The sequence below is a fragment of the Anguilla anguilla genome, chromosome 2 (assembly GCF_013347855.1).
Source record: "Anguilla anguilla isolate fAngAng1 chromosome 2, fAngAng1.pri, whole genome shotgun sequence".
In the NCBI taxonomy this organism is placed as follows: domain Eukaryota; kingdom Metazoa; phylum Chordata; class Actinopteri; order Anguilliformes; family Anguillidae; genus Anguilla; species Anguilla anguilla.
In genome coordinates, this window is record NC_049202.1 from 9843344 (window position 1) to 9858018 (window position 14675).

The 14675-nt window shown below is 45.2% G+C and overlaps 1 protein-coding gene across 2 annotated transcripts in view; it reads right to left on the reverse strand.

The window, feature by feature from the left end:
* LOC118219564 (echinoderm microtubule-associated protein-like 6) overlaps positions 1-12198 on the reverse strand; it is a 33895-nt gene extending 21697 nt beyond the window's left edge. The window contains exons 1-9 of one of the 2 annotated variants that reach the window (XM_035402799.1): positions 12141-12198; positions 10923-11178; positions 3603-3762; positions 3286-3384; positions 3006-3074; positions 1888-2073; positions 1525-1660; positions 926-1127; positions 521-658 (exon numbers count right to left, since the gene is read on the reverse strand). In XM_035402799.1, coding sequence (XP_035258690.1) covers positions 521-658; positions 926-1127; positions 1525-1660; positions 1888-2073; positions 3006-3074; positions 3286-3384; positions 3603-3762; positions 10923-11119 — 1187 coding nt within the window. In that variant the 5' untranslated portion in view covers positions 11120-11178; positions 12141-12198. The other variant, XM_035402798.1, reaches the window with a different exon arrangement.
* Between the last annotated feature and the right edge of the window lie 2477 nt (positions 12199-14675).

The following is a 14675-nucleotide window of genomic DNA, read 5'->3' on the forward strand; positions in this document are numbered from 1 at the left end:
TTGAAGGAATTTTCAGCACCGCAGAAATTGAACAACAGCTGGCACTTATATAATAACACATACATTTTTACATAACTACATCTGCATCATAATCAACCAGCTCTCTCTGAACACATCATGCAAAATTATTACAATGATCTCTGGACTCTTTATGAGGCACTGCATGTGTTCTCATGAATTATCACCATGGATCCCAAAATCTGCTCATTGAGCCAAGATTCCATGAGTGAAAAGAGTGAAAATCTGAACAGCTGGAGGTTTAAATTGAGGTTTCAGCTTTATGCAGCTGTATCACAGTTCAGAACAGCTATTGCCACAGTATCATACATGGCAACAACTCTTAATGATTTTTCAGAAGCATGAAATATCAAACTGCAGTGTTTTGGCTTTAGCAGAGTTGAGTATTTGCAAGAGTCAGAGGATCTTTGGTGGAACCTTTCCAAAACACAACAATGAAATGCAATGTACCAGAGGCCAAACAGCCAATGGCAGCCCTGTGCTGCGGGGGGGTGGAGCCTACCTGACACGGAGCACAGTGAAGGAGCCGTCCTTCATGCCCAGGGCCAGCTGGGAGCCGTCGTTGTTAAAGGCCACGCTTCGGACCGCCTCCTCCATATTGCAGCGAGCAATCAGGGTGTGGCTCGTCAAACTCCATAGCCTGCGCAGTCAAACGGACCAATCAGAGAAGGCTCTGCAGCCTGTACAGTCACGCTGACCAATCATACAAGACTCTACAGTTCTACGTAGCCATATGGACCAATCAGAGAAGAGGGGTGGGAACTGTAAAGGCCAATTAGGAAGGTTTTCACTGAATTAATTTAAATAGATTTCCTAAACTGGCTGGACTGAAGGGCTTAGGATATGCCTGTGTGTGTGTGTGCGTGTGTGTGTGTGTGCGTGTGATGCAGGCGAGTGGAACACTGACCGCACAGACCGGTCGTCGCTCCCGGTAACGGCAAGTGGCTGTTTGGGGTGGGGGGCGAGGCCCCAGAGCTCCCCCTCACTGTGCCCCTGCATGATCAGAACAGGCTTGTCCCGCTCCTGAACCATCACCTCAAATATCTCACTGTCCTGAGTCCCAGCCAGGAGTCGGTCTGCTTTCCAACACACACTGCGAATCGACAGGCCTGAGAGAGAAATAGAGAGGGGGGAGGAGGGAGAGAGAGAGTGGGGGGGGGAGGGAGAGAGCAAGGGAGAGGGAAAGAGAGGAAGAGGGAGACAGGGAGGCAAGAAAGAGAGAGAGCAAGGGAGAGGGAGGAGGGGAGAGAGACAGGAAGGGGAGAGGGAGAGAGAGTGAAAGAGACAGGGAGGGGGAGAGAAAGAAAAGGACAGAGAAAAACAGTGAGAGAGGGAGAAAGAGGGAGAGACAGAGAGAAAAAGACAGCGAGAGAGAGAGAGAGAGAGGGAGAGAGAGAGAGGGAAAGAGAGGGAGAGAGAGGGAGAGAGAGGTGTGTCCGTCGGTCAGTCTTTTCCCTGCTTGGTGGCCACACAGAGGTCCTCGGGACAGATGATAGACAGGCTCACCTTTGTAGCCCTGCTCCGCCTCCCGCAGGTCGATTTTGGTGATGGGCTTAAACTCTCCGTCCCACAGGCGTATGCAGCCATCACGCCCCCCGGTGGCGAAACCCTCCTCACACGCGTACATGCTGAAAATCCCTGCCTGTGCACATGCATAAACCACATTTAACATTTCATATCCGTAATCACATACTCACATATAATCAGCATGTATTTAATATTTCATATCCATAATAACATACAAATAATCATACATGCCTGTAATATTTCATATTCATAATGATATACTCACATATAATCATACATGCCTTTAATATTTCATATCCATGATCACACACATATAATCATACATGCATACTGTATACTCACAGTGTGTGCGGCTTGCAGTGTGCGGACCAGGCTCAGTCCCTTCCACACGTATATGTCCCCGTTCAGAGCCCCTGAGTACGTCACCTCCTCCTTCGCCAGGGCCAGGCAGAGGACAGTCTGCAGGTCCCCCACCTTCCCAAACACCCCCCTCTTTGGGGTCAGAGCGTTCCCACACAGGGCCCAAAACTGCAGAGGAGGCATTATTTAATTTTAATAATCTTTTATTTTATTTTCTTTTCATTGCTATCAGTATAACATTATAAAATCACTTCTCATACAGGCAAAACACATTCCAAACAACAACAAAAAAATCAACACACATAAGATTAGTTTCGCAAGGAGAGGAAATAAAACGGCCAGATGTTTAAAATCAGGAATAACAAAAAAATAAAAGTAGGGACTTTCCCTGCAACGTAAATTTTCTAGAGCCTGCACATTGCATCATGTATTCACAGTATCTGGAATCCTTCAGTGCATTAAAGTGATAAAGCGCTATAATTTAGCTTCTCTACGGTGCGACAGCAGGGCTAAGTGGTGAGCATGATATATCTGTAATGCTGAAGATTATGCATAATTCCACACAACACTCCTCTCTCAGTGTCAGTCATTTACATAATATATTGCAATGCACTTTACAAATACAGCAGCCAGAATGGGCCAGCTATTATTGTGAATTTTAATAATTGACCAGGCTGAACCAAAATATTTCCAAATGTAATGCAACTCAGATCAAGGCAATTAGTTCCTCGTCCACCCCTCACAGCACCCGCTGACAGCTTCAGACTGGTCGTAAATTACCAGGGAAAATGTTCTGAAAGCCCTTTCATTTTAACTGCAATTTCTCGTTAAACGAGCACTTTGAGCTCTTCTCTAAATAATATAAGTGGACATCACTCAGATTTGTCATTAAGATTTCACTTTTCTGAAGAGACTTCTGAATAACCATTTGTACATGAACTCCACTGTGAAATGTAGGTGGAAATGGACCCAAATAAATGCACTTCACATGGAATTCTAACAAAAAAATAAAATAAAAATGTGTTCTATTTATTCACAGAACACCTGTGCTTTATATCACACCTGGATTCACCAGTGATCTACAGCACACCTGGACTCACCTTGATGTGCTTCACCCCACAGCTCACCAGCCTGTTCTGCTGGTATAGATCCCAGGCAATGTCAAAGATCTGAAATGCAATCAACCAATCAAAAGTGGTGTCACACAAACACAGCCACCCAATTAGGATGTCACATAAATGGCCAGAAAATCAGGGGGTCACACAGGAGCTGGCAAAGCAGAGGAATTTATTTGTGTGTGTATGTGTGTGTGTGTGTGTGTGTGTGTGTGTGTGCGTGTGTGTGCGAATGTGTGCACGTGTGTATCGAGCAGATTCCTACCCTGTCCAAGTGCCCGGTTGCCGTAGCGAGGACCTTGCCCTTCTGCCAGTCCCACACACACACCGTATTTTTAGAATCCAGGCCCACGGAGACCAGCCGCTGCAGAGGGGGGAAACGGAAATAATGAATGTAATGCTGTAAGATTTATGCAATACTGTGAGGTGCGTTAGTGTATTAAACTAAGGTTTAAGACAGCTGAGGTGCATGAGAGTATTAATGTAAGGTTCATGACAGGTCAGGTGCGTTAGTGTATTAATGAGAGGTGCGATGTGTTCTACTGCTGGAAAAAAGTTGGGAGAATCTCAGGTGAGTCTTACCTGTCCGTCACCATCGAAACCCAGGCAGGCCACGCCGTGTGTGTGCATGTCCTTCAGGATGGACACGGTCTGCACCCCGTAGGTGTCCCACACGCAGATGTACGGCTCCCTCCCCACCTGGCCCGTCGCCACCTGAACTTTATCCGGGTGCAAAGCGAGGCTGCAACACAAAAATTCTGTCTGAGACCCTTTAACCATGTTAAGAGACCTTATAACCATGTTAAGAGACCTTATAACCACGTTAAGAGACCTTATAACCATGCTGAGAGACCTTAAAACCACATCTGGCTTAAATCAGTATTTCTAATACTTTATATTAGAATATTATAGTTCTAATAATATTCCTGAATAACTACAGTAACCATCAGGTTCCCTAATGTGTGTGATAGTACGCATATGCATTGTACTATAATTCAACATAGACAGCGGTGCTAAATTGGTGTATTCCACAGACGGTGTCCCAACAGGTGTCCACAAGCTCTGAATTAGGAATCACTTGTAATGACACCAGTCTGTGGGATCCTGACTCCCTTCCTACCGCTAAAATAATCACAGGTCCCGCTTCAGCTTGCATTTCTCTCCGGAGACAGTAACGTCGAAACGCGCGGAATCTCTCCGACGAATTGAGCACGTTCATTTACAGTTGAACGACTTTTCCTGACAACAACCCGATAATTACTGCCATCCCTACATGAAGCCATTACCGAACAACCACTGATCAGTCTCCTGGGGAACAGTCAGCATCCTGCTTATCAGGGAGAAACATAAGCCTTAATTTAGCAGCTGAGTGCTAATCGCTATGACCCGGGGTTGCCAGATGTTTTCGAGCGGAATGTCCGGTTTTCAAATGAGTAATACAGGTCCGGTTTGTGGTCTTGACAGAGCAATGTAATGTCTGGCCTGAGTGCCTGATGGAAGAAATTTAGCAGTAGTTAGCAATGAATTTGCACGTCCAAGACTTCCCGGTCTGATTGAATGGCCCCCCCGGTCCCGATGCCCCTCCCCCCAACGCTGTCCAAGGTCAGTTTAACTGTGAATAAGTCCGCCAGAGCTACATACCCACACCAGCCCTCACAACAGTCTGTGTGCTTTCAGTCTACCCCGAGAGCCGTACTCAGACCTCTGCCACTGATTGTGAGAAGCACAACAAACATCACGCCCACTCCTGACAGCTCGACTGTCAAAACAGCTCCTCAGGACAAAAAAAAGAAAAAAGCCATGGCTTCGCCCTGAGCACAACCAGGATTCTCCTCGGAAAACCAGACATCTTCATTACAGTCACACAGAGCCTGGTGCTGTGGATATTTAGGTACAGGAGCAGCGGTCAGCAGAACGGAGAAGTGGTTAGTGGGTCTTAAAGACGCAATGGAACGGGGCAGTGATTAACGTAATGGGGCAGTGGTTAGTAGAAAGGGGCAGCGGTTACCGGTCCTTAAATTAAAGACACAGGGGAGGGGGTTTCCCTTCTGTCTCTCTGAGACTGGGAGATGGGGAAGGATCACAGCATTGGGGGAGGGTCAGTAATCCAGCTCAGTACAGCTACAGGTCAAGGGCACAGAACCCCATAAAACCCCACAAATCCTGAAGATGTGTGCTTTCAGGAACCTGCGGTACGCCTCGGAACGTGTTGACTACCACAGGGGCAGATTCATATTTCACAGAGACATATGCTAATTTTCTCACAGAGCACAGAATGCTCACAGCGCCGCCTGCCAGGTTTCACACTTTAAAACTTGGCATCTGCACTAATGCTGCCACTTGAAACCCCACAGTCTGAGAGAAAAATTAACACAAACTGCTAAAACAAATTTGGAAACCACTTGGTCGGACAAATGACTTATTCTCCAGTGAGTGTTGAAATGCGTCAGCACAGAGATGGATGGTTTTTGACATGGTATTGCTGGCAAATGAAGGCAAAGAAAAACTCACCAAATGCAAAAGTTAAAATCACGGCTTGCGTGTCTCAGTTGTCAAGACTAACTAACCGGACGCACTTCGTGAAGGGAGGGGTTAGCTCAGAGCCAGAGGCATGATGGTTAGAATATTTAAACTAGGTCTGGAATTCCCTTCTCATTAGCTGCTCTGTGAAGCATCACACCACATTCCGCCAAATGAATCATACCACCGCATTCCGCCAAATGGAACACCATCACGTTCCGCCAAATGGAACACCATCACGTTCCGCCAAATAAACACCATCACATTCCGCCAAATGGATCACACTGCCATATTCCGCCAAACGAATCAACTTGTGCAGTGCGTCCCTGAACTGTGTGAAGCGAGGTGAGAAGTCTTGCAGATTAGCTGTGTAACATACTAACAAATCACCCCCCCCCCCCCCACACATGCCCCACACTCCCTCCCCACAGCTCTCCAGGGCACGGATTGGCTGCCATCTTAATGCAGCCAGCCAATGGCTCGCTGATCTGAGCCAGCGACCCTCACTCGCGCTCTGATTGGGTCGGGTTCAGGATTGACAGGCAGTGGGAGGCAGGATTTCTTTGCTGAAGCTGCATTTGTGAGTGACACCACCTGTCAGCAGGGAAGTGCATTGTCGGGTGACAAAGAGGATTTTTTTGGATCTCAAAAAGATATATTAATGAGTCACAGACAGTCCCCGTGCCACACACTATTAGCTCTACTCTGTCAGTACCTGCCATCAGAAAGATTTACACATGCACATTTTATGGAACAGAGCAGCTGCTCCACACCACATGCTCAGGTAACGTTGTGCCTTCTGGCGTACGCCCAACCTTCACTGTATTTCATAAATAATATCACAAAAAACCCTTTATGCTCTTTCCCCAAACGCAGCCATGGAATAACGCCTCCAGGGTCAGGGGAGTAAAACCATGTCATCTTCCTTTTCCATCTGAATGAACTAAAGAACGCGTTCCACTACAAAGATGGCCGACGCACAGAGCGCAGTCTGTGGAGCGACGTGTCTCCACTGCGACGTTTAACGCAATCTTAAAATACCAACTTCCCTGCAGGCGGAAGACAAACTAGGCTAATGCACGACTTCCTTCCTGTTCACATCTGCCATGGCCTGGGGAGAGAGGCCGTTTGCTGTACGCTGATTTCATGGCGGTTTTTCTAAATACACGCCGACAGAGCTGGACACAAGCAAAGCAGCCAAGTGGGTAATTTTAAGCGGAGACTTTGGGCATTCTGGGAAATCTACAGCATAGACCTGGGGGCACTCAGGGTAAACTATGGCAGAAACCTGACGCAGTCTGGGTAATCAACAGAGCTCCAGTGATGAACTTGGAGATTCCCCTTGGACAGAATGACTACACCACTGTTTCCATGGAAATGCTCCCTAACCCTTGGATGTGGCATTGGGCTTTCCCTTCTAATCTTACTGCTGGTAACAGGTGCAAGAAATCACCTCTGTCAGAGAAATGCGAGGACACATGCACACGCACACGCACACACACACACACACACACACACATACACACACAGGCCTACACCACAGACATTCAGAGCCTGTTGTGTAACTGAATGGGAGAGATGTGCTCACAATAAAAGGGCAAAACACTCCATGGATCTATTTCCCTTAAGTCCTGACATTTTAAAGACAAGGCTATGGGCAGCTGTGTGGGGGGTTGGGGGAGGGGGGGGTGACTAAGGAGGGCTGTGGGGAAGAATGGCAGCCTTAAACAAACCCTGCTACTGCCCTTTATGCTGAAACAGTATGCTACCATATTGAATACATGGAAGCACTCCAAATAGATTTTCCAATACATGTCAATACATTGTCATTTGTCACCTAATGATACAAACGCTCACATGTTCGTACAGAGTACACATTGAGGGACACGTCCACCCTCAATGCTCTAGCACACAGCTGAGTCAAAGAGGCATGTTTCAGATGCAGGACACGATCAGCCACTTGCACGGTCATTTTCCAAAACGATTATGCTAATTTGCAACTAACTTTGACATATGACTGCTGGCGTTTTTGCACATGCAAATTCTGTTGCTAAATCCGCAAACCAATAACATCACAAGCTCTGACCTCATCACCTCAAGCCAATGACATCATCAGCTCTGACCCCATCACCTCAAACCAATGACATCATCAGCTCTGACCCCATCACCTCAAACCAATGACATCATCAGCTCTGACCCCATCATCTTAAACTAATGACATCATCAGCTCTGACCCCATCACTTCAAACCAATGACATCGTCAGTGCAGACCCCGTCATCTCAAACCAATGACACCATCAGAGTTCTGGCCCCATCACCTCAAACCAATGACATCATCAGCACTGACCCCATACCTTCACTGCCAATTTCTCAGTACAGACAGACCATGCACATGACATGGCAAAACAGTGAAACAGCAAAAGTCATTCTGACATTTCAGTGGTGTGTTAACTGATGTAGCTTAGCCCTCCATGACATTCTTTTTACCCAATAGGGATGATACACAATATTCTACTCACTGAACAAGTCCTCGTGGCCCTCAGCACACAGCATTGCTCACACCGACCTTCCAGTCCTCTAACAGGAGTGAATCAATCTTTACAGCGATGTGACTCAACGCAGACTTTATGAGAGGCAATGAAGATGTGCTGTGACATGTTAAGGACAAACTCACAGGGCACACAGGTTGACAAGACCACAGAAACGTCCACTGGAATGAAGCAGAGTGAGAGACGTGCGTCCCAGGCAGACGTCTGTGGCATTTCATTAACGAGCTGAATCACTGCATCGCCAAACTGACCGACATGCTTCAGTTTCATGAAGCAAATTTACATTACAGCAGGGAATGCTCTCAGCCTGCATATGAATGAATGTTATTAAAAATGAAGAACACATTTATTTTAAATGTATCCAAATTTTTATATTTCTCTGCTCGCGGAAACAGAAAAACAGTTGAACTGGAGAATATTATGACAGCTGTTAGGACGACTTATTAGTTGATAATTATGTTTATATCAGCACTGAAGTCTGCCGCATGCATGGCGACACGTTTAATGATTAATGCAGCATGCCTAATAAAAATAACTGCCTTTCTTAATTATAAGCATGTTCAGGCTATATGCACAGGTGGCTATGCTAAAACGTGTTTGATTTCAGAGGACAGTGTGCGGTGTACTCCTGACTGGGGTTATAGCAGAGTGATGGAGCAGCTGTTCTAAAATGTCACACGCGCTTTCATCTCTTCAACCACGGCCACTTAGCTTCGCTGCCTGGTGGCTTTCTCGCCACCAATTACCACCAGGGACCAATTACCCTCAACCTTAGAGCACTTCAATACCACCGAAAAAAAAACAAAACCTGGAATGAGGAAAAATGAGCTCAAATAACCTGAGATGCTGAAAGATTTATGAGCCCTGACTTTGCGGATAAACGTTTCACTCAGTGTTTTTAATTCAGCGCTTTCTGTCTGTTGCCCAAAAATCTCCCCACAGATAAAGATAAGCCCGAAAGCAGTTAGTTCAGGTAGAATAGAACCTACACCATACCTTCAATTCAATATGAAAAAAATTTTTAATTGCCTTTCGTGGTAGGAGGTGTGCTATGTTAGGATATGATTTTGGTACCATACAGAGTGGCAAACTCTTCCACATAACACCGGTCAGACTTTTGACATGAAACACAGTCAGGTCATTTGCAGGGGTCGCTATAGACTCCGGAGCGGATTTTCTCTCATAAGTACAGGAGACTGGGAGGTCTAAATACTTTAATGCCATTTGTACCAGCTGGCCATACGCTTGGCTACAGACGACAACTGGCATTAGAGCTACGTGCCCGATTAGCGAATCACAGCGCCAGCATTGCCACGGTGAAGACTGCACACTGAACATAATACCACACCTCCTGCGTACGAATTTCCCAACGGTGGAGCGCAAGCCGACAGCCCGTTTCCTAAACCCGATTACCCAAGGATACCCAGCTCGTCCAGTGGGTTTGGACTCAGCAGAACGGTTCTGCTACCGCACGGATCAGCCGGCACCCAGCCAAGCAGTTGAATTTAAGTTGTGGTGAGAAGACGGTGTATTTTATTCATTTTATTTATTTTATTAAAAAACCACCCAGAAAGATGATCTACCTGATTTTGATACATATGTATAAATACATTTTCATACTATGTAAATACAAAATATAAATAATTCATATCACAGCCATATTTACATATATCTTGCATAAATATACGCACATATCACGCAATGTTTGTCACAGTACGCTTCAAAGCACACCCTGGCCTAAACCTCCACAAAGCAAGCCGAGGGGGGGCTAGGAAAAACTTCCCAAGCGGAAAAAATGGGAAGATGCCTTGGGAGGAAGCAGACTCAACAAGGGGGGGGGGGGGGGGGTGAGGAGGGGAGGGGGGATCGTACTCTGGTCGGATCAGGGTGGGGATTCATAGGGACCAAAACAGTCAGTCAGTATAAAATATCATCAAAGGGGAGACTACGGCAGCCAACAGTCAACTCATACAGGACACCCCCCCTCCCCCACCTGATTCCCCACCATAACACTTTCTGTGATCCCATCTCTATCTGTTACCCTCTCTGCTTTCCCACTGTTTGAATAACGTGACAAAAAACAGGCTATATCTTCACCACTTCAGATGCAGTCTTACCGTTTCCATGGGCTACGATCAGCAGACTGGGACTGGAACTGCTTGGTTGAGGGACAGTACAATTCAGCACAATCAGTTCCCAGCACCTACACCCCTATATCACCAGGCCTCTAACCAATCCACAGTAACCTGTACCTCATCTGATTTTTTTCAGGGTTAGAAGACCTCCAAGGAAAACCTACACTGGCCAAATAATGCAATGCTGCTTTTAGTCATCAAATCATAAAAACGATCTGCAGTCCTACCAGCCTGAAAATGCCACTGCTCCTCTCAGACTTGGACATAAAATGTCTCATAAGTGAGTTTTTCAAATCAGGTCAATATTCTGTTTTAATGGGAAATAAAGTAGCCTACGCAGAACCAATGAAAGCTCCTTGCTACTCTGGGATGGCTCGTTGTACATCTAGAACTAGGCAAGCACAGCCTAAATGTTTAGCTGTGTTTCCCAAATATCATTTGAAGTGCCAGCTTTTTGCGCATGTGCCTTGGTGAAATCATTCATTTTCATATTTATCTCGGAGATTTTATTTTATTCAGTTTCTCCCTATGACATGGTAAGGTAAGGCTACCTGTTGATTTAGATATTGATCAAACAGGGACTGAGATAGCGTCGGTTCTTCCAGTTCATGGATTGCAAAACTGTTTCAGCTCAAAGTAATATACAGAGTATGGAGTGTATAGAGTATATTAAATGTGTGAAGTTTAGAGCGTCTTACCTGATAATGTCGTCATTGTGTCCAAGGTAGAACCTCTGAGTGTGGTCCCGGGTGTTGAAAACCACGCCGACGCCAGCCACGAAGTACACCACCTCCTTGCTCGCCGTGTAGTACAGGTTGTTGCGGCACTGATGTCCCCTGTATCCGTAGATCCACTCCAGCCTGAGCTGGCAGCGTGGGGCAGTCCGGTCAGCCATGCTGTGTTTTACAGTCGCTCTCTTATAACCAGCTGCAACTTCACCACCGCTTCCAGTACCTACAGAATGCGCGTTCTATAACCGACCTACATGGGCTATATACATATATGCCAGTAGATTTCTATATTCGCATCAAACCAGACGCGCACAAGCTCCGGAATACTGTCCGTTCAGTTCTCTATGAGTGCTCGCGTGCACACTACTAATCATTCCGTTGGCTAGCCTTATTTACTCTAAATACATCTACAAATTTGGTACATAGCGTTTCACGGACAAATGCCACACAGCGCCACTATTATTAAATTATGTTCTTATTCCGTGACTTTGGTACATTCAAAAGCATGCTGCCAGTTCTTCTCCCACTGATAATTAGGCTATCTAACATGTATTTAACCGCTACTACTGACAAACGCCCTACTCGTGTCATCGCGCGGAAACGATCAGTAGCGCGTAAAGCAGATGCGATCAATCCACACAAACGACACAAAACACGGGCATAAACCGCAAATTAGCACAAGTAGTAGTGGACACAGCATCTAATCCTCGCGTTAATCCTCTTCCCCGTCTTCAGCCATAATTACCACCATTCCGACTGACTTTGTAAATATAAAGTACTAGAGGATGCAATTCATTAAGCTGAAATTCAATAAAAATACAATGCAATGCAAAAATGCAGTCAATTTTGCACCGGTAAGATCAAGTAAGGACTCCCAAGGTTTTGTGAACCTCCGCCGTGCAACTTGGACTGGCAGCCACAAATCCCGGCAGTCGTGATATACACAAAAAGACGCTTCAAACTGCAAATCTTCTATGAACTTCCTTGCAAAACCAGATGATTTCCCAATTTCAAAACACAGAGTCTCTTTGCAGGTCTCTCTTCCACAATCTACTTCAGAGAGTAGCCTAATGACAGAAGCTTACACACTGTGCATCGATCAGAATATCAACGACCAGCCCGGCGAAAAAAAATAAAAAGCACGGAAAAGGGACAAGCAAAAAGACAGTCAGAATCCTTACTCACTGTTGACTACACTACGGAACACATTCGACGTAGCGAGGAAGCGCTCCGGTTAGTTTCCCTATAGTATTTGCGTAGTATTTTCGAGAATTGGTGCTCTTGTTTCCAGCTGACAGCTTGTTGGATACTACAACGCCTCGAGCGCCGCCCACTGTCGCCTCGTGGACGCTGCACACGCGGGCAGTCGGCCGGGGATTGGTATGTGTATTATCGTCCCGAGAAAATCCGCCAATCGCAAACCGCGTCGGAGTGGCAGCTACTAAACAGCAATCACGTCTTGAGCGCTGTCCAAGGTGCCACACTAGGGGAACCTCGCGCATGTGACACCCGCTCCATCAATACTTTACAGTAGTTCATGTTCAAGTTAATATAATGCAGATGAATTTCAGCCATTGAAGGCGTAATCGGGCATCTTTGTGGAAAACATGAAACTGCTCTGACTACATGCACGCATGGACTCCATGACGAGCAACCGTGTGCTTCCACAAAAAATAGGGGGAGGTACTCACTGCATACGTGGGTGGTTACTCTGTATGCAAACACAGGAGGTGGCACAGCCCACTCTGTAAAAAGGGCCCCTCCAAAAAAGTTTTTCTTGAAGAGAGTAAATACAATGCTTATTTGCTGTGGGCTTCATGTTACCCATACCACATCTTGGGTGTTTAAAACTTATCTGTATCTCCCAGTCTAGCTGGCCTTGACTCAACTTTCTGCTACTATAGCATTTTATATAAAAATTTTATAATATTAGGTATTCGGCTTACACTCTTATCCAGAGCGACTTACTGTGAGTTGGATTTGAAAAAGGAAGAAGATTAAGTAACTCTTGAAATGGGAAGCAGAGCATATGAGAAGATGGAAAAAGTATCAACGTAAAGCAAATTTTGCACAGTCTGTCAACCAGAGGATTTTAACAGTAAGCTGTATTAGAGTCATAACTTAGTATCAGACTTCACCTAGAAGTGCAAATGTTTTCAAAGCAATCAATGCAAAAACGTCAATAAAAAAAAAAAAACTATTTAAATGTCCGATTGCTCATTCTGTCAGTTGTATATTTATACGATTTCATTATAATTAATGTGCATTAATATATACAGTATTGTGAATGGATAACACCCTGGGCTCCCATTTTAAAATTCATATTTTCAGGCTCTGCCTGTTTGGATATAGCCGTGTCCTCAGATGTCACTCACTCACGAAACAAAGCTACTACAACGCTCTGAATTGGCCCATGATAATATGATTCGTTGGTGTATTTGCTGATGTCCCGACATTGTAGCATCGCTCTGTACAAAAGCATCTTACACATTTCCTCCAGAATCTTCTTGCAGGTCTTTGGTGAGAAGAGTTGACAAAATTAGGCAAAAAACAGAATTTTTTTTTTGATATAAAAACCAGTTTCAGGTTTTACAGTCTCCTCAAGTAGAACAGACTTTGTTTTATTGACTTTATTTCTTCTTTTATTTAAATATGATGATTCCCCTGGACCTCAAAGTGGGGAATACAATAACAGAATCATCTTCAGTATGCAGCAATGTAGTTTCATTATAACAGTACAGCACTGCAGATTTTTTTTTGCAAGATTATTATTATTATTTTTTTTAGCTCTGTCAAAATTTGTCCGAGTTCTCTGGAATGAACATGGAAGAGTTTAACAACTGTAAAAGAATGTTTGATGTTCATAACACAGGAACTGAACCATCCTGGATAACTGCTCACTATCTCTGGTTCAGCTGATTCTGGCCTTCGCCAGACCAGCTGGGCTTCCCACCCACACTGGATTAATGTGAGCACCGAGCACTGCCGACCGGCCGGTCTGTTGCTCTGCTGTTCGTTTGGTCTTCTCCAAGGGAAACGCTGAACTACTGACCCATGAAAAGCACTCTCAGAAAGACAGGGAATGAAGCTCAGAGCGATTCCCCCAGCGTCTCACGTGTCTGGACCGATTAGCACTTAGAAAGCCTCAGTCCGAGTGACAGACTCTGCTGCTTTACTCATATGGTTCAGAAGCTGCTGCTTTACTCACTGGCTCCCTCTACTGGTGGAAATGTATCATGCTCTGCATTACCCCTTCTACAGCAGCAGAGCTGATCTGAGAACAGTTCGGAATGCATACTTGTCAGCATCAGACCTTTGTCTAACCTTGGTAAGACCTGAGTCATATACAAACATCAAATACTTAACCTTTTTTAGGTGCAGGTAAATTTTGAAAACACTTCAGCAAGCGCCTTGCTCTCAATAAAACATGGCACTAGCAATAACATGCAATCATATTATTGAATTCTGAATATTGTCAAAACAGGTGTGTCTTTTAAAATAGTCCATAATCTGCAGGAATTCTTTTTGGTTGATGTATTTAATATACATTTTTAACCAGATCCACTTAAGGCATGATATTCTCACATTATTGTGTACATGTAGCCCAGCTATGCAGCAGATGCATACGTGTCAGAGTGGCAGAGTGCTTATATAGGGTCAGGATTCCACAAGATAACTGTATTCATTTTGAGCTAAAAGGCAAAAAATGTACAGACGCAG